Source organism: Dama dama, chromosome 15, assembly GCF_033118175.1.
Source record: "Dama dama isolate Ldn47 chromosome 15, ASM3311817v1, whole genome shotgun sequence".
Lineage (NCBI taxonomy): Eukaryota > Metazoa > Chordata > Mammalia > Artiodactyla > Cervidae > Dama > Dama dama.
Genome location: NC_083695.1, coordinates 91,853,425 through 91,880,674, shown reverse-complemented (window position 1 = coordinate 91,880,674; position 27,250 = coordinate 91,853,425). Strand labels below are relative to the sequence as shown.

General features: G+C 45.2%; 1 protein-coding gene across 2 annotated transcripts in view; it reads right to left on the bottom strand.

Moving 5' to 3' along the window:
* The window catches only part of DOCK1 (dedicator of cytokinesis 1), a 544,913-nt gene that overhangs the window by 414,428 nt on the left and 103,235 nt on the right, over positions 1 to 27,250 (bottom strand). For both annotated transcript variants that reach the window (XM_061162908.1, XM_061162909.1), the window contains exons 17-22: positions 26,664 to 26,767; positions 25,340 to 25,523; positions 19,676 to 19,773; positions 13,120 to 13,209; positions 12,686 to 12,786; positions 8,065 to 8,199 (exon numbers count right to left, since the gene is read on the bottom strand). In XM_061162908.1, coding sequence (XP_061018891.1) covers positions 8,065 to 8,199; positions 12,686 to 12,786; positions 13,120 to 13,209; positions 19,676 to 19,773; positions 25,340 to 25,523; positions 26,664 to 26,767 — 712 coding nt within the window. The remainder of the gene's footprint in view (positions 1 to 8,064; positions 8,200 to 12,685; positions 12,787 to 13,119; positions 13,210 to 19,675; positions 19,774 to 25,339; positions 25,524 to 26,663; positions 26,768 to 27,250) is intronic.

Sequence of the window (27,250 nt, the reverse complement as noted above, 5' to 3'; positions counted from 1 at the left end):
TACTCCCGCGTCCACGGACGTTAAAGGTGCGGCTTGGCTGGCAAGTCAGAACGTGACGGAACGTCCTCAGCATCCATGGAACATGGGGAGGACTTGGCAGTGAGGGTATAATCTGGACCACTCAGCTAGGACGGTCTGGCTCCGTGCTGAAGAAGCTAATCTTCAATCGCTCTATTTATTGCCTTTTGTCTTGTGACAGAATACATTCTACAAGGCCGAAAACCAGAGAAATGTAACAAAAAGGGAGGGAAGGAGAGAAAGGGGAAGGAAGAGAGAGAGGAAGGGAGAAGGGAGAAATCCAGCTTTAATGTTGCCCCACAGAGATCCCATTACTAACATTTCAGTGTATATCCTGCCCGTGTGTCTCAAACCCATAATGTCACATAATAGACAAATACAACTAAGTTTAACGTGATTTCAGAACCATTTGAAAATGACACTGTAAAAATAAATGCAAAATTACTTGATTTCAGAGTAAGATACTATATATTATCACTGAATGATATTCTTTCATCATAGAATTGGTGGTTCTAATTTGAAACATTCAAAAGGTAGAACATATTCAATAAATGGATAATAAAGAAGTTGTACATTGGTTCCATGCATGCAAATACGTGTTGCTAATTGTAAATAAGTTTCATCTATAAATAATTTATTAGCAGATACTTCAAGCTGCCGTGTTACTAAAAACCAACACATTTGCATTTTAAAATGCTGCAACGCAGATGTTTTATTAATATAGACTAGTTTTCTGCCTAATTAAAAGTATACCATACCTGAAAACTTGTGTACAATGGAAAATTTTGTAAACTAAGTGATAATTAATTACCCTAGAGGTAATCTTATATTTAAATGAGTTCCATTGTAAGGAAACAAAGTCTGTCTAAAATGGGGAATTGCAACCTAGTGTATCTGTTTTGCAAAAGGCTTTCAAAGAGGGGCTTGTATAAACAGTGCCCAACAGTGACACTTACGAAGTCCTGAACTTCTGCCTGCTGGTAAAATTAAGCAGTTTGGCAGACTGGTGCAAATACTTGGGGAGGTTTCTAGCATGTACTCAGCCATTCTCCTCCACTCCCTCTGCCCCAGTGTATCTGCCAATTCCTAAGGCTCAATGGCTCAGGGGACTGAAAATCAAACTGAAAACATCTGTAAAGGAAAGTAGAGTTTTTATCAGTCTCCAGAGATAAAGAACTAACGGCACCCCACTCCAGTGCTCGTGCCCAGAAAAGCCCATGGACGGAGGAACCTGGTAGGCTACAGTCCATGGGGTCGCAAAGAGTCGGACACAACTGAGCGACTTCACTTTCGAAAAATGCCAGGGAGAAGGGCCCAGATAACACAGCGGACTCTCAGTTGAAAGCCCTGGAAAACCGCATAAGACTGAAGCTTACAAAGGATACACACAGCCTCTGTAGCCTCAAGGTTCAGTCCCACTTTCTCTGCCTAGAAGAGAAAAGATCAGTCCTCTCTAGAAGAAGATCACATTACCTGGGGCTTTGACAGCTGTATATATTCACAGTCCCATATTCAAACAAGTTACTAAACACAGCAAAATACCTGACCATGTGGCCAAATAGAAGAAAAAGACAACAGAAAAAGATCCACAGGTGATCAAGATATTGTAGTTAATAAGTAGTTACACCCTGTCACAAGAATATCAAAATAAATATAAGCATTATAGCTTTATACTGTAAAACAGAAAAGATGGAAAACATAGAAAACTGGAAATATGAAAAATAGAGAGATGGAGAAAATAGAAGGCAAGATAAAAAAAATTCTTGTAGAAAAATGAACGCATAAAAAAAGATGAAAATTCTGAAATGAAAATACAATATCTAAAATAAAGAATTCATTATATGGGTAAAATTGAGATTAGACAGTGTTATAAACAGAATCAGTGAAATGGAAGACAAACAACAGGAATATAAACAGAAGAGACAGAAAACATAGAAATGTGTGCTAAGATATGTAGGACATATTGAAGAGAGCTAAGATACATGTAACTGAAGTTACGGGAGAAAATTTCAGGTACAATGTGACAAATGCAACATTAGAAGAGACAATGGCCATGAATTTGTTGAAACTAATACAATCCAAAATTCAAGAAACTCTCAGAATCCAACGCAGGGTAGATAAAAAGCAAACCATTCCTATGCAATCCATAGTAAAACTGCTAATAACTACAGAAAAAAAGAGAAAAATTGCAAACATAGCTAGAAAAAAGTTTTTAAAGACACCATTAGCTTCAAAGATGTAGCAGTAAGTCTGAAAGCTGACTTTTCACCAGAAATGATGGAAACCAAAAGAGAAAATAACACCTAGAAGGAGAAAATAACTGTCAATCTAGAATTCTATATTAAATGAAAACACCCTTCAAAAGCAAAGATGAAACCAGTAATTTTCATAAAACAAAACCTGCATCACTTATACCAAAAGAAATGCAATATGATTTCTCTGCACTGAAGGAAAATAATTCTATAGAGAAACATAAAATTAAAAGAAAGATGGAAAAACAATGATAAGTATAAAACATATCAAATGAATGCCAACTACACAAAACAATAATAGCAATGTTTTATGAAGTTTAAGACATCTGTAGACTTGAAATGCATGACAATAATAACACAAGAGAGAGAAAATGGAATGATGAAAAGAAAATTTTGATTAGTACAAAAGAAGGCAGAAAAAAGCATAATATAGGTGAGCAAAGCAGAAAATTAATAGAAAGACAGTTAATATAAACTCAATATGTCACTTAAGTGTATTATATATAAATGAAATAAATAGTAAATTAAAATGATTTTTACACTGGATAAAATAAAAAAACAGCTCTATGTTGTGTATAAGAGACACACCTGAAATATAAGAACACAGAAAGGTTGAAAGTAAAAGAATGGGAAATGGTATTCCGCAAAATTACTAACCAAAAGATAAAGGGAACCTTTTCACATTAAGCAGTAAGTTCACAACAAAGAGATCACAGTTCTAAATCTGCATGCCCCCAATAATACAGCTTCAAAATCTACAAGGTACGATTAATGAGTCTTTCTCATATTTAATATTCCACTAGGAACCCCTCAAGAATGAAAATTTAATTATTAATTTCTCTGCTGCCAACCACCATTTAAAAGATATGTACGGTAGTATTTTACAGCAAGCACTTTGGAGCCCCTTTCTGTAATGAAGGCGAGGTCTCTAGAGACAAATAAACCAAGAGTCACTTGTTCGACCCACATTGAGGTGGGTAAGAGGAAAGGACTCAGATGGCGATTGGTAAATAAACAGACAAAACCTAGTCGTCATACCTTGCTCTATTTAAATGCTGTTAAGTATCCATTAACAAGGAACAGCTTGACCTTTGTATATTAACTACATCCTACAATTGTGGCCGAGGAAATGATAGCAAAATGACAGATCTTCAACTTATTCATGATCAATGACTAACTATTCAGGAAGCTAACACCCGGTGAGACAGGCAGACACTCAAGAAGCAGCAGAAAGACAGAAGTCAGCAATAACTAGCTTCAGTGATGGATTCAGACAGTCTGGTGCAGGCTGCGTCTGTTTTCCGGCTTTCTCGCTAATGTGATCCACCCACACAGAAAACAGACAAGCAAAACCAGCAGAGAAGTGCCCCTGGCTGTCAGGAATCTCTCCGTGGGCTCCCCAAGAACCAGATGTCTTTGGACCAGAGTTTTAAAAATGCTGTTCTCATTTCTAAGCAAACAAACAAGTATGGATTTGTATAATGAGAAAGCAAGTGGGGTGAAAAGGATTAGTTTCAATATCTTCATCTCCAACGTTTCAGCCCTTCCTTCTTCAGAAGAATAATTACTGTCAATTAACGTGGAATTTTACAAAGCCACTACATTATGTGAAAACACAGCATACCTGTTTGAAAGGGAAGAAAAACAAAAGACCTCCAAAGTTTATTTCAACTGCAAATAGAAAAACACACTTGATTCCAGCTGTGAGCACAGTTGTTTTTCTCCCAAGGTAAGAGATGCTTTGCAGGGAAGAAAACGGGAACCCGAGTTTGCTTTCTCCCTCACCCATGAAAAAACCATGCATCAGAGTCGCTCAGAACTTGTTAGGAATCAAACATCCGGAAAACTGGGCGGGACACAGGACGGCTTTTTCCATAAGCAGTATATACACAATAGGAATATTATTTCATGTCAATGTAATGCTTTGAAAAGACAATGAAGATGACCAAAATGGGTCTCAGGGTGGAGGGTATTTGAGGACAAGAAACAATTAAGAGACTTAAGCCCCATGTCTGTGATTTCAAGTCATCCTGGGTTTTGTTTTTTTCATATCATAGATTCTTCTCAGAAATCTCAGACTACAGATTGAAATTTAAGTATTATCATATCTATACAATGCAGCTACAACTATGTTCTAGGTTCCGAGAGGAACATATGTCCTTGTCCACCCTCAAGAATCATAAAGGCGGCCAAGATACACATTTAAGAAACTACAGAGAAACTAAGGTCAATGTACTTTAACTCTGGGACAGTCAGAGCTCCAAAGCCCATTAGGCTCTTGGAAAGGAAGGATTCTGGTGGGACAGTGTCTGGTGAGATGCGGTCAGGGAATGAGGTCAGAGATGAGATCAGGACAAGGGTCCTGGAAGGTTCATGAAGTCTTCTGGCAACTGCTCTACTGGCCTTCTCACCCTCCGGACGTTCTGTCCGGAACAGCCTCAGCTCTTGACAAACACGTAAGCCCAGCAGAGAGACTCCGCTGGGGATCAGGCCTGGCTCCCCCCACTCCAGGAAAAAGGCTGGCACGAGGACCAAGGTCTCTGCCAACACTGTGCGGCCAAGGGCCAAAGCAAAGGCATTCCTAAGGATGTCCAAACAGAAAACACTGCCGAGGTCACGGGCAGGGATCTGTTCAGTATTCTACTCCATTTCCGTTTGACACACAGGACTGAATCACCCTTGTGCAACAATTAGGGCTCAAGGGCTTAAAGTCAACAAGAGAGTGGAGACAGGAGTCTCACAGACTGACCCCAAAAGGCTCTCAGGGGCCTAACTACATGGGATTTACAAAGCTGGGACTTGGGCTGCCAGGTAGCACAGTGGTAAAGAATCCCTGTGCCAATGCAGATTTGATCCCTGCGTCAGGAAGATCCTCTGGAACAGAAAATGCAACCCACTCCAGTATTCTTGCCTGGAAAATTCCAAGGACAGAGGACCCTGCTGGGCTGCAGTCCAGGGGGTCACAAAGAGTTGGACAGGACTGAGCGCCCACTGCACTGCATTACTAACCTAAGATAAGTTAGGGATATGACGCTGGCAGCTAACAGGAACTCCTGGTTAAAGGCATGAGAAAGAGTGTCAATGCCCATTCAATATATACTTCTCCTTCAGTACTTTACTAAAGGAAATCTGAGTTTGTTGAAAGCATCAATAAATTCTTTCCCATCTCCCTTGCATCTAGGATGGTCATGTGACATAGTCTGGCCAATGAGAGGGAAGCACACGGCCCACTGCAGGCACTGGGGACAATGTTCTTTAAGGAAAGTAACTGAAAGAGCTGTTGACACCCACCTTCCCTTCTCTGCTGCCTGGAGTGAGGTCCTGACACCAGGAGGGGCAGGAGCCACTCAGGGGCCATGAGACAGACAGAGATTCCTAAGGACGGTGGGGCAGAGAGATAGAAGGAGCCAAGGGCCTGAAATAAGTAACCAGAGACCAAGTGTACAAGCTCCAGACTCTCCCTCTGGGTTCCACGCCATGTGGGGGAAAAAGTGAACCTCATCTCCTTCTGTAACATGTAGTCAATCATACTGCTAGCCTCGAGAAGATCAATCAAACTCAGTGCTATTTACAAGACCATGGTCATAAGATCTCATGCCATTTGTATTTTCAGGCTGAAAGAGATTAAGGAGAGACAGAGAGAAACAATTTGTCACTGGTCCACTTGGGTGACCCCAATCTTTTCTAAGCAGCATTATTTTGTAAAAGATTATAGCATTTACAACAATAGCAGGAACACACTGACCTTGAACATACCTTTCTTTTCATTATTAATCTCTGAATGAGAAGGAAAATCAGCAATGTGTTTGAAAAGGAGATGGCGGGCATCAACAAATCCCTGACCCGGGGCCATACTGATCACAAATTGTACGTGATGAAAATTTTTTCACATAGAACATGACATAATCCACACTGCCTGATTGTTCTGCTCTTTCAAATTCATCCTGTCACCTTAGTGTCGATGTTATTTTAGAGTAATCAAAGACTTAGAATTAGTGGGCACACATATAAAAGCAACATTTTGTCCAACTCTTTGTGACCCTATGGACTGTAGCCCGCCAGGCTCCTCTGTCCATGGAATCCTCCAGGCAAGAGTACTGGAATGGGTAGCCATTCTCTTCTCCAGGGGATCTTCCTGACCCAGGGACTGAACCCGGGTATCCCACATTTCAGGCAGATTCTTTACCGTCTGAGCCATCAGAGAAGCCCCTAAAAGCAAGATAGAGGCTTCCAAAAAGTTCATTTTTGTAGAAGCAATGTTACTGAAAAATATGGTAAAATACGGGGGGGAGGGGGGACCTACACTCTTAGTCTTTCACACCTTGGCAGTGAGAAGATCACCAACAGGTTTGACCCTGACAAAAACAGAAAGCATCATGACCCTCATCAAGATTCGCACCTATCCACAATAAGCAAAGTAAAAGCATGTATTCTTCAGTCAGGGAGCAGAGCACGACGGCCTCAGAGCACGGGTCTGAAATCCCAGGGACCGTGGAGTGAGCCCAGCACAGGCCCCCCCGTCCAGTAACACGGGGGCTGTGACCGCTGACCAGTGGCGGGGATCACCCCGTTTGTGACCCTTACAGCTCTACACACAGTCGCCCGCTCCTCTGGCCTACGTGCCCCACAGGGTACACAAGACTGGACTGTGAATGCCTCCCCTCTCTTGCTGGTCCTTCTGGAAAGCCAGCCTCGGGCCAACAAAGTGAAGAGTCTGTAAGGAAGCACAGACCTGGGTCCACGCTCCCTCAGTGCCCGTATTCACTGATACGCTTCAAGAGGGCTGGGCTTTTAAAGGTGACATGTATTCTGTGAATCAGAGGGACACTGATTCTTAAACTCCATCTCTGTGTTTAGGACTCACACAAGAGCATCGCCCTCCAATAACCGACAAGAACCAGTATCACCCACTGTAGGGCACCCAAAGCAGTTGCCTCCACAAACAGCAGCAGCGGGACTCAGGTTCAACACCCCGACACCCCATCTTACCCCTGCTTCTCTCTTCATTCAGAGCTAAACACTGTGGACCAACTGAAAGCTCATTTATTTTAGCCCCACTCTTTCCTCTATAGATATCTAGGAAAAAACACTAATGTTCTCTATAAAATGATGAAGCCATTATTTTAAAGTGGATCAGAAATACCCCAATCCACTTTAAAGTTCAAAAACAACTCATAAATTTGCCCAGATAATCCATGAAACACATCCCTAAGTTAAAACACTGAATGTCCATGCACATGGCCATTTCATGTGTAGGAATCTCTCTCTAGAAACAAAACATGGTTCTAGTTGAAGGGAAGAGGGCGGAAGCCCCACCGTCTTCCCAAGTGAGTTAATTTACCTTGCTGTTCGTTACTGTTGACGTGGCCTGTTTTAATTTTGTGTGTTCTCCAAGGGGCTTTTTTCCTCTATAAAGTAACACCGAAAAGAACTGCAGAACTCTGGGTGTTCAGTCTGTACTGCCTCGGATAAAATACCAACGCTTTCAGGAGACAGTGTTTGACTCACAGGCACAGAGTTCAGACTCAGGGCTCGAGACCCAAACTCAGAGCTTGCCTTTTACTCCACTGGGGAGCAGTTAGGGTGACCGCGGACAACTCCAGCCCAGAACTGCTGTCTGTTAACTGCTGTGTTCTGCTAGACCACAGGGAAAGGAAGGGGAGGAGGAGAGAAAGGCAAAGAAGAATGAGGCAAGGGAAGGGAGAAGACAAAGGAAGGAAGGCAGGCAGGAAGGAAGGAAGGAAGAAAAGGGTCTCCTCCCAGCCCTCTGGAGAGCCGGCACGGGGACACGTACTGGTTGAACAGGATCCGGGAGCGCACGATGAACTTGAAGATGTACTCTAGAGCCTTCATGGCTTTATACAGCTGGTCACTTATTCCCGGCTTCTCGGCATTGTCCACATAGTTCCGCAAAACCTTCGTCAGCTTCCTGTTCAGAACGGAAACACACATCAACAACTTCAGACAACTACAGTATCTCGTTTCCTAACTGGGGCAGAAATACACAAGTGGGTATTTGGGTTCTTTTTAGCTGGGTTCACAATTTATCAGTATGTGCATATTTGTGAAATGTATTCAAAACAGATTAAAAGTGACCCATAAAACAACTCTCAGAGGAGCGAGATCTGAGCGTTTAACAAGTACTTTCCAAGTTTTAGATGTCTTCCTAAGCATTTAGGAGTATTATATAATTTATTCTCCACAGCAACATTGTAAGACAAGTGTTCAGTTTTACCCCTAATTTGCAGATGGAGAAGCCCAGGACTAGTAGGTGATCTAGAGTTCCCAATGCTCAACGACCAAATCAAAGGGGTTTTCTGGACAGCCATACCTATTTTCATAATGCTCTCTTGTTTTTAATTGAGTGGTATTTTCAAATGATAGAGGCAGTAAGAGTAATAATCAGTTTTTAATTCTGTCCAAATGTCTACATTTTCTACCACTATGCATGTGTGCTCAGTCATGTCTGACTCTTTACGACCCTGTGGACTGTAATTACGCCAGGTGCCTCTGTCCCTGGGATTACCCAGGCAAGAATACTGGAGTGGATTGCCGTTTTCTCCTCCAGGGGATCTTCCCAACCCAGAGGCTGAACTCACGTCTCCTGCACCGGCAGGCAGGTTCTCTATCATGAAGTCAGCTACGGGCCCATAAACGAATAATCGTCAAGTTAAGCCTTTTAAATCATAAAGGAATAATTAAATAACTTCAGGGTATTTTCAGCTTTTGACGCGCTTGGCTACACTGTAACTTCAAAAACTAACAATATATGTAAAACCTATATGACAGCAACCAACAAGATTACCCCTAAACCAAACTTCTCCACCCCCTAACTTTTTCAGTAATCAACAAGAATTCCTTCTGACTTTTAAATATTCATTTAAAAAAAAAAAACAAAAAACCAACCTGCCAGGGTACTGACAGCATTTCCCATTAAGTTGAGAGCCAGTGTGCACCAGCTTGTTATCTGAGATTATTACAAGTCACTCATAAGAGCAACTGAAACTTGGCTTGTGGACGACCTCGGAAGAACCTAAGAGTAACGATTTTACTGATAAATCACAATAAAGAGGCTTCTGGGCGACCGAGAGGATGTGAAATCATTTCTATCACTGATCAAGCTGCAGAACTCAAGAACCCTCAAGACGCTATCACAGGAGCCTTCCTGGCAGTGCGTCCTGAAAAAGCAAGGCCAGAAAGACCCCTCCCCTTAGGCTCTCCTGGCCCCGGTCCTGAGAAGGTATCTATCTACGCTTACATGTCTTGTGATGGTTCTCGAGGCCTGGCAGAGCCTCTCAAGTCCTGGCATAACCCCTGTTTCACCCAGTTTAACATGCTTTCCCAAACTGACAGGCCCACACACCCTGTTCTCTTAAACCCTATTGATATCCCAAGGAATAGACATTCCATCTGGAGAAGGGAATGACTACCCACTCCAGTACTCTCGCCCAGAGAATCCCATGGACAGAGGAGCCTGGTGGGCTACAGTCCATGGGGTCGCAAAGAGTCAAGACACAACTGACCGACCAAGGCTTTCACTTTTCACATTCATTCCATAGAAATAGATTTTGGAAATCCTTCCAACAGTGCAGTCAAAGGAAAGAACAAAAAGAAGGAATGATTTGCAAAAAAGTATGACCCAGAATCAGAAAATAAATTAGGAAGTCACAGGACCCTAATCCACACCCGTCACACCACTTGTAACTATAGAAAGACCAAACTGCTCGGCCCTAGGTGAGAGGAGCAAATGGAAACATCGGTTCAGTAGGGAGGAAGTCCGAACCAGCTCCGGGAAAGGCAGATCTGTGCACAGAACGAGCACGTCCTGCTGGTTTTTGGAAAGAACTGTGCCCAAAGCTGACGCCTCCCTCCCTCCTCACTTGGACCAGCCCAGGTCACTCTGCCCCATGAACCACCCATGCAGGGAGCACTTGCTCTGTGACTTAGAAGGCTAAGAAGTAACACCCATTGCCTCTAGTCATTGTTAATTTCTTCTCTCAGAATTGTTTGCAAAGAAAGGCTCCAGATCTCAACATTTATCAAAGGACAGAGGTAAAGAAACTGCCAGGATGTGAGTCTAACCTAAGCCCCTGCCGGCCTCCCCTACAAGCGGGGGAGGGGAGAGACTGTCTGTGATGATGCGTGGTACTAGAAGGTTCCCCTGGGCTGGTGAAGGCTACAAACACTTCATTAGGGCAGAGGCAGCCTTCCTGATTGCGTTAGAACCGCGTGAACCTCAATTATCTCCTCTGGCATTTCAAGGCGAAAATACTCAAAATCCAACAGCTCAAGAACCACTTGGGGTTGCTGGTTTGTCAAAACAAGATAAGAACACTTACTTATTTTCCAAAATTAAAATTGCCTTTTCTGCAGATGACAGACTGGACGAGAGGATACGGATTCTCAGCTCCATCCCGTCGTAATTTAACAGTAAGATGGCACTTTTTGTCGTAATTTAACAGTAAGATGGCACTTTTTGTGTCTTCCGTGGAGTAACCTGCCCGACGCTCCCCAGGTTTACTTCCCCCTTTGAGAATAAGGGCAAGGGGACGCCAGAAAGAGGACCTGGACTGACCTTGCCACCGTTCTGACTTTCTATAATGAAAGTAAAAAATCTCATCTGAGAAGAGCTGTTTGGCCCAGTTTCAGTAAAGGAGGATGGAGAAGGTGACAGGAGGAGGCCACACGGGACCCAGAGCAGCGCACAGGCCACCCCCATGAACCCTGTACTGGCTCCTTCTGGTTGCTATAGCGAGATGAGGCCACCCGACCGGCAGTCTGCAGGGAACCCTCCGAAGTGCGGGCCAGCTGGGCTTTTCCACCCAGAAAAGAGAATGTCTTAAACAAACGTTGATTAGCCAGCAAGCACCAAGCCTGTCACAGCTTGCCCTGTGTGCCTGAGGACACCCCTACTTCCTGCCCACGTCGGGCTCCACCAGCAGCCCTGCAATAAACAAGCACTCGAGCAGATACAGAATCCAAGACTCAGGGACAGGACCTTGAGTTCCCGCAGCCAGGGACAACAGGTTCTGACCTAAGTAGGGGCAAGACACAGATGGGAACTTCAGTTCAAGCTCCTGGCCCTACAAGAGAATCACTTCTAAGGAATCTAAGTGAAATGTTCTTTAAAATATTAAACCTTTCCTTTTCACTGCAGCTCACACAGAAAAAGTCTGAATCAGTGCCAATAAATCCCACTGTGAGAGAACGAGGAACTCACCCTAATAATTCTAATAATAACAAAATCTAACTACTGCTTGGTGCTAAGTGCCACGGATTATTCCAAACACTTGACATGTTAAGAACTCATTAAAATTCTCAAGAAAACCTACAACCGTGCTGTTGTGCAGATGAGAAGGCTGAGGCTCAGAGACTCTAAGCAACCTAAGCTTGCCAAGTGACAGAGTGGTAACATAAGCCAAGGCAGCAAGTCCCCGGGCTGTGGCATTGACACCAGGCTTCACACCGTCCCCTGGGAGCCCTCCTAGACCCGACAGGGGCCCAGGTAGGGAGCAGCTGGGTGAATGGAGAGCAGCTGGGTGGGGAGTAAGAATCCTAGTCAGCTAGAGCTGAAGCTTCTCGAACAAAGGAGAGGAACTCTTTAAAGAGCAAGAAGAATCTGAAAAGGAATATATGTATATATTATACACACACACACACACACACACACACACATAAAGCTGAATCACTCTCGTGTAAACCTGAAACTAACACCACCTTGCAAATCAATGCCACTTCAATAAAACCAACTAAATGTAAAGAAAAAAATTTAAAAAAAGAAAGCAATGCAGGAGTATTAAAAGCCAAAATCCAGATGGAGTTTAAAAACAATTGCCAAACCTGCAGATGTTTTATCTGAACAACATTAATATTCTGGCTCTTTAAACATCACTGAGTAACTAAACCAATTAAAAAGAAAAAGCTATTTTATCCAGCTTGATCCAGAAGAACAAAAATAAACAAATCACCTGCAACCTTAAAAAATAAAGAGTGAAAAAACAGATTGAAAAGTACAAGACTGAATTTTATTAATATTCACACTAAATAAACAATAATCTCAAGACAAGACCACATCCATTTATTCATTCATCAAATAGCTCTGAGGAAGGTGCAGTGTGGCAAGCTCTCTGGATCCATATATCCATTTCATCAAACATAGAGGGAACAACTCAAAGACAAACAAAACGTGTAGAGAAGAACAAGAATTTATTCCAAAATCCTATAATGCATCCCCTACCTTTTCCAACAAGATTCTTAGGTCTGTTAAGAGGGAAACAGTAATAAAAATGATCCCAGTAAACTCACCATTGGTGAAAGGAAATGTAGAAAGAACCATAGGCAAAAGTATATGGAAAAGAGTCTTAACAAAAATACAAAAAGAAGAACCGGTTTTAAAAGAACAAAAGAGAACTTACGTGTACGCTAAGGTTGCACTAAAGTGTTTCTTAATGTAGGTTTCCAAAACAGGATTAAAATGCTGAAATTTTCTATCAGCAATTAGTCCAATGATAAATACCTGTTAAATTAATATTTTCATTAGCAAAAGAAATGCAAACCAGTTTGGAATCTTCAGCTGAATCACCTGCACCTCTGTGAGAGTCAACTGCACGCTAACATTTTCAGACACAGGCTGGTCAGCCAGTTTACCTCTTCCTCCGCTACCAATTACATTTGCCTAACTACAGTGCTCCATTGCAAAAAACTTTCTACCTCTCAATTCATTTGCTTTGATTGGGTTTACAACTGAAAATGCTTTCAAGGTTACTGTGATGGCTCCCGCCCCAGCTTCAAAGGTTGCAACATGAAAGCCCCATAATTTCTGAGCAGATGCAAAGTCAAGGTCTCTTACCAGAGCATCAAACACTAATGTATCAAAGGTCTCGCTCTCCGAGTTCTCCATCATGATGTTGAAGAGGGCATCCAAGGTGTCCTGGAGGAACTGGAGGGACACAAAAGGTCAACAGACGATATAAAGTCACCCACTCTCCCCAGCTGATTACTTCTGGCAGAACTCCCAACACCCAGCTTTCCCTAACAGCACCTACTACATGCACATGACAAAAATCTGAGATGAGTGAATTCAGAACAAAGACATGCCACTCTAAGATAAGCAGAGGATGAGCAGCAAGGAAATGCACAGAGCTCATCCCCCACCCACCATGGGACCGCTCCAACCCTTCTGCTGGTTTCCACCAAGACCAGGAGCTCAACAGCAACGCTGGGAAGGCTGAATCTGACTTATCCCGTTCACCCTGAGTGGGACCTGGGCTAACGAGTGGGCAGAAGCCACAAAGGAACAAATTTCTAGTTTAATAAAGGATCTTCTGCAAATACAGGTGCAAGGACAGAAGAGCTATGTGATTCTGAAACTGGAGTACAGAGCAGAGGGCCAGGAAGTGCTTAATGTATTTAACAGTAATTTAGAAATCCTTTTATAGCCTACTATGTCACCAAATAAATATTACAGCATAGAATGACAAAATATTATGAATATAATTTTGAAAAAATTAGGAGACTTCAAAGTTATGTCACACTAGAAATTATCTTTGAATCCTTCCCCCATTCTCCCTAGAAAGAAGTATAAGATGAACTAAAAAGACTACATTGGAAGTAATGAGTTCCTTGTTGGTGGGGTAGGGCAAAATGCCATACAGTGGACTACTGACCATACAGTGGACTAGTGACCATACAAGGAAATGAAGTGTGTGTATATTCATCGTTAAATCAATATGGATCCGCAGATTGAAACCAGGGTGAGATATCACTTCATCCAGAGTGTGGTGACTATCATCAAATAGATGGACAGCAGTTAAGCATGAGAAAGGCAGAGAGAAACTGGAGCCCTGATATATATGCTGGTAGAAATGTAGAATGAGGCAATGGCTTTGGAAAACCAACTGACAATCCACCAAAGGGTTAAATGTAGATTTACCATGTGACTCAATAATCTCATTCCTGGGTATAAAGCCAAAAGAATGGAAAACATGTATCTACACAAAAATGTGTACACAAATATTCAGAGTAGCTTTATTCACCATGGTCAAAACGTGGAAACAACCCAAGTGTCCATCACCTAATGAACGGATAGACTGATGAATGGAATGCTTGCACGCAAAGTCACCTCAGTCGTGTCTGACTCTTTGAAATCCCATGAACTGCAGTCTGCCAGGCTTGCTGTCCATGGGGTTCTCCAGGCAAGAATACTGGAGTGGATAGCCATTTCCTCCTCCAGGGGATCTTCCCAACCCAAGGATTGAACCCTTGTCTCTTATGTCACCTGCATGGCAGGCAGGTTCTTTACCACTAGCACCACCTGGGAAAGCCTATGAACGGTGGCATAGCCATACAGTGCAGCATTTATTATTTAAACATAAAAAGGAATGAAGTTCTGACACATGCCACCACCTGCCTTGAAAGCATTGTATTCAGGAAAAGAAGTCAATAAGAAAAAAATGTTATATATTGTCACTCGATTTACATAAAGTAGCTGGAATAGTCAAATCTATAAAGACAGCTGGTTGCAGGCAGAGTGGAGTGATGGCCAACAGGTATAGGATTTCTTTTTCTGGTGATGGAAATGTTCTGGAATGAGATTGTCCAGGCAGTTGCACAACTCTGTGGATATACTGAAAACCAGTGAATTGTATGTGTATGGTATGTGAATTACATCTCAAACACGTGGTTATTAAGAACACAAGGAGGACGTGAGACAGTCCCACAGCTAGGACAGAGGATGGCTGTGTGAGATCCCTGGACCAGGGCTCCCTTGGCTGCTCGGCCCACACACAGAACTCCAGGGGCTCTCGAGTCCCCAGACGATCTTGAGACTGAGAAACCAAACACAAGGATCTGCCCTCCCACCAGAGCTCACCCCCTAGCCCCCGTAAAGCTGTGGAAGCTTGCACATTCAGGGTCCCACAGCTCTTTCCTGCTGGCTCAGATGGTAAAGAATCCACCTGCAATGCAGAAGACCCGGGATGGCTCCCTGGGTCCAGAAGATCCCTTGGAGAAAGGAATGGCTACCCACTCTAGTATTCTTGCCTGGAGAAGTCCATAGACAGAGGAGCCTAGTGGGCTGCAGTCCATGGGGTCGCAAAGAGTCAGACATGACTAAGCGACTACCAAAGCTCTTCTTCCCAAGAGAAGACAAGCTCCCAGACCTAGTAAGCAATCTAAGACCCGTCAGTCATAAAATCCTCATTCTGTTCTACCGTGCCTCCGACCCCCTATTCCGTGCCAGGAAGTGTCACATACAAATGGGCAGAGGAATGAAACCAGCTGGACCAGAAGGCATTCTAGTCTAGACATCCACCGTTCTGTCAACTCCGTAATTATATAAGCCTGTACCACCTTCATTACTTTTGTATCATTTCCCATCATTTTCAGATTGCAAAAGCTTCGCAAAGGTCAAAACTTGACGCCATCTGCTAATAGCCCAATGTTCCTGCCAAGAGACTCCCCAGGTGCCAAGCCCTGGCTTGGCACAGTTCAAGGAAGTAGGTCCACCCGCCCCACCCAGATGACTGACACAGAAACAGGGGCCGGGGCCTGGAGAGCTGCAGCAGAGTGTCCTGAGGGTGGGCCCTCACTCGAGGCCACGAAAGGGCTGCTTTTGACTCCCACCCTCTCTCCAAGACCATCCACTGAAGACCATGATCACCATTTTCATATGAGCAAATATTTTCTCCAAGCAGCGTCACTTTTTCCAAATGAGCAAATGCTTTGAACTGTCTATCAGGCAATGTCATCTTTCCAGTAAAAGTTACAAATACACAGGGACTTCTCCGGTGGCCCAGTGGTTAAGACCTCATCTTCCAATACAGGGGGTACAGGTTCAACCCCTGATCAGGGAACTTAGTAGATCACACATGTCTTAAGGCCACAAAACCAAAACACAAAACAGAAGCAATAGTGTAATAAATTCAATAAAGACTCTAAAAAATGTTGCTGTTGTTCAGTTGCTAAGCTGTGTCCAACTCTGCGACCACATGGACTACAGCACACCAGTCTTCCCTGTCCTCTACTATCTCCCAGAGTTTGCACGAATTCATGGCCATTGAATTGGTGATGCCATCTAATCATCTCATCTGCCGCTCCCTTCTCCTCCTGCCCTCAATCTTGCCCAGCATCAGGGTCTTGTCCAATGAGTTGACTCTCTGCATCAGGTGGCCAAAGTATTGGAGCTTCAGCTTCAGCATCAGTCTTTCCAATGAATTGGAATCAGAGTTGATTTCCTTTAGGATTGACTGCTTTGATCTCCTTGCCGTCCAATGGACTCTCAAGAGTCTTCTCCAGCACCCCAATTCAAAAAAACCAATTGTTTGGCACTCAGTCTTCTTTATGGCCCAGCTCTCACATCTGTCCATGACTACTGGAAGAACCATAGTTTTGACTATACAGACCTTTGTCGGCAAAGTGATGTCTCTGCTTTCTAATACACTGTCTAGATTTGTCATAGCTTTTCTTCTAAGAAGCAAGTGCTAAACTTTTAATTTCATGGCTGCAGTCACTGTCCTCATTGATTTTGGAGCCCAAGAAAAGAAAATCTGTCTCTGCTTCAACTTTCTCCCATTCTACTCGCCATGAAGTTATGGGACTGAATGCCATGGTCTTAGTTTTTCTAAAGTTGAATTTCAAGCCAGCTTTTTCACTCTCCTCTTTCACCCTAAATCAAGAAGTTCTTTAATTCCTCTAAAGGGTTCCTAAAAAAATGGTACACATCAAAAAAACCAAAAATCTTAAGAAAAAAGTTACAAATACACAAAAGGGAGGTCTTAAATAAGTGGAATAAGACCCACAGCCTATAAGTGTTCTTCCGTATAATGGAAAGCAGCCCCATGCAGGCTGGGACCCCGTGTGGTCCTTAGATGAGTCCGTTCTCCACTCTAGCCTAAGGATGTTAAGACACGCTGGTGACGGGAAAGAGTAAAACTCAGGCAAAGCAGGTAAGGGCCAGACAAGTCCTCCAGGCCTGGGCAGTTCCAGTGAACACAGGAAGGGTCACGAGAGAGGTGAAAAATCATCTCCAGGGATGAACAATAGGAGATGATAACAGACCAGCTAAAAGGGACAGAGGAAGGCAATAAAACCAGATGGCTCCAGATTTTCCCTGGTCAGTGTAACAAAAGTTCAACAGAAATACAAGTAATCCCTGACGTGATACAGGGGCCGAAAAATGAAAGAGGACACAATTTCATTAACTGTGGGTCTTTTAAAGAAGTGCTGTGAAGTTATTCAGCCAGTTTTCATCTGAATTAGGGAATTCATAGAACCCAGGGAAGTTTAAAATACAATTAACATTGTCCAAGCCAGGACAAGAAGACAAGGGCCGGGAAAAGATGATTAAACTTTGAAGATTAGCAAGGATATGTTTGAATGGCTATACAATGAATTTAGGAGAGCGACGCCACCGAATTAATTTATACTGAAGCTAACCACACTGCTGTTTAATTGAGACCATTTTAAGTAATTAATTTTTAGAGAGATAAGGACGTCTCCCTCCGCGAGCATCTCTCACAGAGGGGACGGGATGGAGGCAACAGCACAGACCTGGCGGTGGGGAGCCTGCTCAGGAGCAACCACGAGGCGGGGGGCCAGCCCGCTGCCACCAACCCGGGTGGAGCCCCCCGTGGCCACGGACGGGCACTGCCTTCCATACAAGGAGGCGTCACCGGGCAGATGGGAGACAGGAGAGGCTGAAGAAAATACCAAAAGCGCCAACAAGGACCACACTTGAGCATTCCAAGGGACCTCCGATCACACCTGTCTGACTGTCCAATCTCAGGTGAAGATTCAGGAGGGCACCAGCATTGCTCCACAGCCTGCTCTGTGCGAGGCTAAGAAATAAACCAAGACTGCAGGGGAGGAAAGCAGCTAAGCCCGAGGACTGCAACTTCACGGGCACACCACGCAGTTCTCCACGTCGACGACAGGGCTTCTGGGTAAGTCATGAGCCAGGGTTAAGGATGACAAGGACGGCAGGACAGTGACGAGGATAAATCATGACACTCTTGGACCACCTCCCAGGGCCAGAACCTTCTGCAACCTCCACAACGATCATCTGAACAAGGCACTCTGGCTCTGTCCATTTTACCGCAGGGAAAGTATGTGTGTTAGTCGCTTAGTCGTGTCCGACCCTTTGTGAACCCATGGACTATAGTCTGCCAGACTCCTCTCCTCTATCCATAGAATTCTCCAGGCAAGAATACTAGAGTGGGTGGCCATTCCCTTCTCCAGGGGATCTTCCCAGCCCAGAAATTGAACCCAGGTCTCCTGCATTGCAGGCAGATTATTTACTGTCTGAGCCGCCCAAGAAGCCCAGCAAAGGCACAGACTACAGCGGGGAAAGCGAGGCTTAAATGAGGTTATTTAACCTATGGCAGCCCCACAGCGAGGGCCCACTGGAGGGGAGCCCAGGGCACTAGACTCGGATGATTCCAAAGACCATTTCCATCACAGTGAAGCCAGGTCACCCTGCCTGACCAGGGTCCAAGAAGGACTCTGTCCTCCTAGAGGCGTGTGTCAACATCCCGAAGACGCTGGTGGTTTAAGGGGTCAGAGCCAGAGCCCCACGCCGGCAGGCCGCGCTTCATCGCACTTGGCAGGTACTCTGGTTTTTACCAATCCAAGGTTTGTGACAATCCTGGATCCAGCAAGTTTATCGGCCCCAATTTTCCAAGAGAACTAGCTCACATGGTGTCTCTGGGTCACATTTTGATAATTCTCACAATATTTCCAACTTCTTCATTGATATATTTGTGGTGATGATGTGATCAGCAATCTCTGATACGACTACTGCAAAAGGGTTATCAATCACCAAAGATTCGAGTGACGGCATTTCTTGCAACAAGGTATTTTTTAATTAAGGTGTGGACATGATTTTTTTCTAATTTTGGAAGGTATAGTTTATTTACAATGTGTTAGTTTCAAGTGTACAACACAGTGGTTCAGTCATACATGTATATCCATGTACATATAAATATACATATAAATTATATGCATTATATATACATGTGTATTATAATACATATATATTACACATTGTAGATACTGTAATACATTATATCTTATATATTGCTTTTTAGATTCTTTTCCATTACAGGTTTTTATAAAATAATGAGCTTAGTCCCCTCTGCTGTACATGAGGTGCCTGTTAGGTTACCCATTTTATATCATACCTAGCTTCTCTGACACGAGGTTACCACACACTCCAAAGACTGCAGCAAGGTGTGGGCGTCCCTTTGATTTGCATCGAGGAACCAAATAATTCATGTGACCTGCCTTCCCACCACAACGTGAAACCGAACCCACCGTATCTTGGAGGCGTGGCTCTACGGTCTTGGGAGGCCGCACCTACACCGGTTCACACACTTTAGGACAAGCGAACAGCGTGGGGGCCATGTTACCTTCACCACCTCTCCACCGTCCACCTTCATCAGCTGCCTCAGGTTCTGCTGCAGCAGGTTGGTGTTCGATCGCCACTTCAGGAGCCCCAGCAGATCCACTGGAAACAGGAAACGACAATCAGTTCCTCCCAGCAAGGACTGGTCTCCCTCACGCACCCATCACATCAGGTCTCCAACATCACTTTTTGAGCAGAAAAACCAAGTCTCTTTGGAAATGTTCGCCAGCTAAATATTTCAGTACTTTTCTAGAGGCATCCTTGACGCCCAGTGCAGCTGAATTCATTACTTTCAATTACATTTACCATGAAATGATTTACAAACAAAAGCTTCAGAAAGGCAGCAGGGAGCCCGTGAAAGGAAGATCTTTCCACCTACAAGAAGGCAAATCAGAGCAGCAGCAGGCCTGCAAGGCCGCTCCTGGCAGCTTCTCCCCCGCAGTTATTTCCTGCCTGAGAACAAGACTCTTACTTTTTAAGATAAAATAATATAAAATAAGGGCCTCCCCAACAGCTCAGCAGTAAAGAAACCTCCTGCAATGTGGGAGACGCAGGAGATACGGGTTCGATCCCTAGGTTGGTAAGATCCCCTGGAGAAGGAACTGGCAACCCACTCCAGTATTCTTGCCTGGGAAATCCCGTGGACAGAGGAGCCTGGCGAGCCACAGTCCAAGGGGTCGCAAAGAGTCGGACATGACTGAGTGCCTGGGCATGCGATATAAAATAACCAACTCAAATGCAGTACTGAGAATGCAAGGGGACAGTCCCTGAAGGAGACAAGAACGCTGGCCACTGCTCTACTGAGCCTGCCGCCCTCACCAAGGCTGGGCCTTTCTGTGAGTCTTTATGTTTGTTTCCTAACAGAAAAACCTCAAGTTGAATGCAATGGTTTTTGCAGACTAAATGTGGAAGACAATGTTGAGAAATGACTTTGTTTAAGGCATGAAGACAGACTCCAAAACATCTCTAGGAAAAGACATGGGCCTACACAACTCTCACTTGAAGTCATATTAATATCCCATTACGTGAAAAAAACACTATTAGCAAAACACATCTAATGTACTGTTTATGCTCATCAGGAATGAACTTCTGCTACAGACACTGTCTCTTTAAGAAAAACCCTAGTCAATACTGAAAAGAAAAACAATTTTGGCGATAAGGTAGAATTTCAGTGAATACAAGACAACAATTATAATTTAAGGATGTGAAAGTGTTAGTCGCTCAGTCATGTTAGACTCTTTGCAACCCTATGAACTGTAGCCCGCCGGGCTCCTCTGTCCCTGGGGTTTCCCAGACAAGAATACTGGAGTGGGAAGCCATGCCCTCATCCAGGGGATCTTCCCAACCCAGAGATCGAACCCACATCTCCTGCATACTGTCAGGCAAGAATATTGGAGTGGGAAGCCATGCGCTACTCCAGGGGATCTTTCCAACCCAGGGTTCAAACCCAGGTCTCCTGCATTACCATCTGAGCGATCAGGGAAAGCCCATAAAGATCAAACCACATAAAAGGCATACAGGTGATGAGCAATAAACACACATCCGCATTGATAGGACCTCATCCAAGCACAGGTGTTGAAGGTTAAGAGTTACAAACAGGAAAACGCAGGGGGACATCCTAGTGTATTTGGAATATGAAGAGCATAGATAGAAGCATCAGGTGGGCCACGCTGAGAGTGGGACCATAAAGAGGGCTGAGCACCAAAGAATTAATGCTTTTGAACTGTGGTGTTCAAACTCTTGAGAATCCCTTGGACTGCAAGGAGATCAAACCAGCTATTCCTAAAGGAAATCAATCCTGAATATTCACTGGAGGGACTGATGCTGAAGCTCCAATACTTTGGCCACCTGATGCAAAGAACTGACTCATTGGAAAAGACCCTGATGCTGGGAAAGATTGAGGGCAGGAGGAGAAGGGGACGACAGGATGAGATGGTTGGATGGCATCACCGACTCGATGGACATGGGTTTCAGTAAGCTCTGGGAGATGCTGAAGGACAGGGAGGCCTGGCGTGCTGCAGTCCAGGGCGTCACAAAGAGTCGGACACGACTGAGCAACTCAACAGCAACAACAACCGCTATATGACCTTGGACAAGTAACTTCACCTCAGTTTTCCCATCTGAACAATGGGTGCATTGTTCCCTGAGTCACAGGGTTGGTGCAAGAATTAAATAGTAAGACGTGGGAAAAGCACTTAGCATGATGCCCGGCGGCAAGACCTGCAGCAGCCATCCATCAAAGAGATGAACATTTTAGTCATTCATCAAGAAAGCTGACATAGTTTAATTTCTAATCAAAAGGGAAGTCATGAGAAAGGCTACATCCTGCTCAGTCACGCTCTCAGTCCTGGGGTTAAGGGAGCTTTCTACCTCATAAGAATTACCAGCAATTTTTTTTTTTTTAAGACAGAGGCTAGTTAACAATCTGAATCCATTCAAGTAAAGTTAGTGGCACTTTGGATTAGAAGGAGGCTGAGGTTCCCCTCTACGCTGTACTTTTGAGAAAAGATCATCATGTTAGTCACTCAGTCATGTCCGACTCTTTGCAACCCGATGAACTGTAGACACCCAGGCTCCTCTGTCTATGGAATTCTCCAGGCAAGAATGCCGGAGTGGGTTGCCATTCCTTTCTCCAGGGGATCTTCCAGACCCAGGGATCAAACCCAGGTCTCTTGCATTGCAGGCAGATTCTTTACCATCTGAGCCACAAGGGAAGTCCTTGAGATATTTCAGAATGAGAGAGGTCAGAGAGGGCAGGGATCTAGGAGGCTGGCCAAGCTCCCCCTCCTCAAAGGTGTCTGTCCACTGCTAACGGGCCCAGCTGTACCTTTCTGAGAACACCTTTGAGGAGGGGAGCTCGACCAGCCCCTAGGTCCCTGCCCTCTCTGGCCCCTCTCAATCCCCAGCAGCCACTGCAGTCTGGCCTGTAATAACTCTCCGGGTCAGGATTTCTCTCCTTCTCATTTGGCAGCAAGCTGATTCAGGAGAGGAACCACATCTCCTGCGTTGTTGCCTCTCCCCCGTAGCATCCAGCATAATGCTGAGAACAGAGACGTTTCACACAAATCTCAGTGAGTAATGAAGCCACCCCTTTTCCCTAAGTATTGGACCTTCGCAGGAACAAATCACAGTCTCAGAAAAATGACTCCCTCAAATGAGAATCTGGGACTCAATGCCAACTGGGGCAACTCCATCTCGCACACGCCTGACACGCCACCATCCCGAAAAGAGGCATTGCTGGCTGGTGTGAAATGAACAACAAAAGACGGGTCCCCCTGGCACTCAGTAAGCTGCATCGCTCAGAGCTGCAATTTCCTGGTTGCCCAGCAACAGCCGCTGCAGGAAACCAGGGGGCCCTGCCCTCAGTCCCAGGCAGGGGACCGCCCTGAGATTGGTGGGACTCGACCAGTCAGGAGGTCAGAGACAAGGAGCTGCATCTCCCTGGGAAATTACCGTGACTTAATACCTTGGGAATGCCCTGGTTCGCAGCCCTCTTCTCCAGGGACATGCGGGTTAAGGGGGATCCTGTGGGTGGGCCCCACCTACCTGCTATTCATAGCACTGTTTAATGGGGAAACATATTCAAATTGCAAACAACAGCTTCCAAACATGCTTCTGGAATATGACCCATAGATAAGAGGGTGGCTTATGACGCAGCAAAGATGAAGTACTCGTGAGAGAGGCTGCCCTGGATTCAATGAGACCCTAGAAGAGGGGTCCCCAACCTCTGAAATCTAAGGCCTGATGATCTGAGGTGGAGCTGAGGTAGCAATCACAGAAATAAAGTGCACAATAAATGCTATGTGCTTGAATCACCCCAAAACCATCCCACCCAGTCCTCTAGCCCCCAGTCCGTGGAAAAACTGTCTTTCATGAAACTGGTCCCCGCTGCCAATAAGGTTGGGGACCGCCATCTAGAAGGAGTAGCCGGTCGTCAGGCGAGTGGGCTGTGAAGGCTGTATCCAGGGTGACATCTGAGTGACATCTGGGTCATCCGTGCTATAACCCAGTCTCAAACCAGTGCTCATCCAGCTGATGGCATCTTCCCCGGGGAATTAAACTTGCAAACCCCCTGCACATGACCTACCCTTCCCCATGCATGCAGGGGACCCAACGCCCCCGGGTAGGGTTTTCACCTGCTCAGAGCAGGACCCCAGGCTGGGAGAATTCAAAATGCGCCAGGCAAACCATGTATCAAACCATGTATTGTTAGATGTATCCAAGTGGCCTTCAAGCATCTGAGTGACATGCTACTCTCTGCCATACATTGTCCCCCAACCACCCCCCCACCCTCCAGCCGGTCCCAATTTACTCGTGAGACAAATGGTGAGAAACGTAGCTTGCAGAGCCCAGCACAACCAGGCAGAGACAGCAGGCGGGGAAAGTCTGAACGGGTCCCACACACCCCACGCCAGTGCACCCTCCGCTACCAAGAGGGGGCTTCCAGGAGATGGGGCTACTTTTGGCCCCTGGTTATCCTGTTAAAGTCCAAATGATGACTGTCTCTTGGGCCCCAGCTTTAAGGACAACCCCCCGGGACACAATTCATGACAACAGACATTAATAATCAAAATCCATATCGGGTGGCTAAGAGGGAAAAATTGGATTTTCAAGCTGACTTTCAAGACAGCGTGAAGCTACTCAGCACAGCTGTGAGATGGTCACATTCGGGAAGCTGGATTCTTCAGTGTAGGATCTGTGCAGAGGGGCCTTTGCCTCGACCAGATGGTGTGCTCGGAATCAGAAGTGGCCCCTGGCCGGGCGGCCATGCTACAAGGAGGCTGCAAGCAGTGGGGACAAGGCCAAGGAGACTCGCTGCCCGAGTGGGGACGCCGGGCACCATCTGATGCTGCCTTAAGACCGTGCTTTGGTGTGAGTGCGTCAGCAAGGGGCGCCATATCTCCCCACGGCGGGGGGGGCCTAGAAATGTCATCAACAGCAACTTTTAAAACTAAAGGTAACTGGTAATTATTTCAGTGAGCAGAGGGGAGAGGGGAAGACCCAAGAGGGTGGAGTCTCACACCCTACAGGTCCCGTAGCCCTCAGAGAGCCCTAGAAGACAGGCATTATAACCAGGACATACACAGGAACACGAGCCTGGGCGCCCTGGTTCAAGGTCATTCCCAGGGTTCAAGCCTGGGGCATTGGTCTGACTCCCAATGCACTTTCCTTTATGCCATGCTACCTTCCCGTGGCCAAAATTGTTTTTCAAAAGTATATTCAGTGACGTCCCCGGTGGCTCAGGGGCTGAGACTCGGCACTCCCAATGCAGGGGACCTGGGTTCAATTCCTGGTCAGGGAACTAGATCCCACATGCGACAACTAAGATCCGGGGCAGCCAAACAAATAGATATCTAGATACACAGACTTAGCAGCAGCAGATACACAGATGGATAATTTTTTTTTAAAAAGCAATCCATCACTTTAAGGTTCATCCTTAGGATGAAATCAGAATGTGCGTTTCCAAGCAAAAGGGATGTCAGCCCCACCCTCTTTCCCCGGTCATCAGCATCCCCACAGGCCATCACAGTGTGAGGGTGTGAAGGGCTCACAGGTGGGATTCAGGCACCTAGGGAAGCCTCCTGCATCCAGCAGGGAGCACGAGAAAGAGGGGACAAAAGGAGAAAGCGTGCAGGGAGGCGTCCCGGTCCCCAGGCTGCACACCCACCATTCTGGGTCAGCTTGGTGGAGCACACGAGCGTGGAGATCTGAAAGGAGTCCTTGCTGATGGTGCAGCTCCCGAGGCTCTGCATGCTCTTGCCGGTGGCTGAGTGGCCCTTCTCCTCCAGCTCGGCCTTGGTGGAGGGCAGGCTCAGGTACGTGCCCGCGTCCTCCAGCTTCTTCGCTTCCGCCTGCGGGTTTAACGCCACAACAGGTCACACACGGCTCATGGCACCAGGCAATTTTTTCCTACCCTCTTAAGATCCTTAATCCTTTGAACCCTCATGATATTTGTTTTCTATTATTTCCTAAACAGTTTTATTTTTTAATGTTTTATATTGGAGTATAGTTGACTGACAATGTTGTGCTTACTTAGAGATACACAACGAAGTGATCCAGTTATACACATGGCTGTTTAGCTGCTAAGCTGTGTCCGACTCTTTTGCAACCTCATGGACTGTACCTCACCAGGCTCCTGTGTCCCTGGGATTTTCCAAGAAGAATACTGGAGTGGGGTGCCATTCTCTTCTCTAGGGGATCTTCCCAACCCAGGGATTGAACCTGCATCTCCTGCATTGCAAGTAGATTCTTTACCACTGATCCACCAGGGAAGCCTACAGTTATACACCTACATGTGTCTACTGTTGTATAAATTATTTTCCCAACTAATTTGCTATATAATATTGATCAGGTGACTTCCCCAGTGACCCAGTGGTTAAGATACCTCGCTTCCACTGCAGGGAGCATGGGTTTGATGTCTGGTCAGAGAAATAAGATCCCACATGCTGCACAGCCAATAATAATAATAGGAAAAAACATTCATAATATTGAACAGAGACCCTGTGCTAAATTGCTTATTTTTAATATTTCCCTTGTTCCTCTAGATGAATTCACACTCACAGAGCATTTTTTTTTAAACAGAATCTAATGTGTTATTATGGCCTGCCCAAGTGACTCTAGTGGTAAAGAACCCGCCTGCCGATGCAGGAGACATAAGAGATGCAGGTTCAATCCCTGGGTCAGAAAGATCCCCTGGAGAAGGAAATGGCAACCCATCCAGTATTCCTGCCTGGAGAATCCCATGGACAGAGGAGCCTGGTGTCCATCGTGTCGCTAAGAGTCAGACGTGACTTAGCAACTAAAACAAATAAACATCTCCCCTTAGGAACAGCTAAAAAGCTGGTCATCTGAAATGTTCACTTTCAGAATTAATCATTGCTAGAGAGCATTGTTGCCACAAAGATGGGAGATGTCCACTCAGGCCAGGAAGCCCAAAGAGGCTTAAAGCAGTCAACATCAACAGCATCATACCAACAGAAAAACGAACGCACCTTGTAGACGATAAGATCATGCTCCCCGTCCCTCAGGGTGGTCCCATCGTAGCGCATGAGCTTTACAAAAGCCAGGGCGAATATCTTCTCAGACTTGTCCTTAGCTGCAACAGAGATCAATCATCATTTTCAACGGCCGCCATGACAAAAATAACATCATAAAATGCCATGAGAGCTGCCTTTCTGAAAAAATGACAAAACTGTTTTGACAGATGTTAAAAGTAAACATAAATACACGGAGATGGAGACAACGTTCACATATCACAAAGGGAAACCCTTGGGCTCAAACTAATCTGTAAACTCAGAGCAGTGTTAGAGTTTCCACGTGGAAGTTCAAGACGGAACCTGGAGTGAAGGACCAAGAGTAGGAGGATACTTTTGAAGGGGAACGAGGAGGGAAGTCTGCAATACTGAAAGCCAAGAGTAACTGGAAAGAGCTAAGTGAAGACGGTGTTTGCAGCCTAGGGATTCACAGATTAACAGGGCAGAACACACAGGCCATCACAAGTGACCACTGTAAGGGGCAAATCCTCCCCGAGAAAACAGATGGTCAACAGGGAAAATCAAAACAGAGAGATGCCCACCTT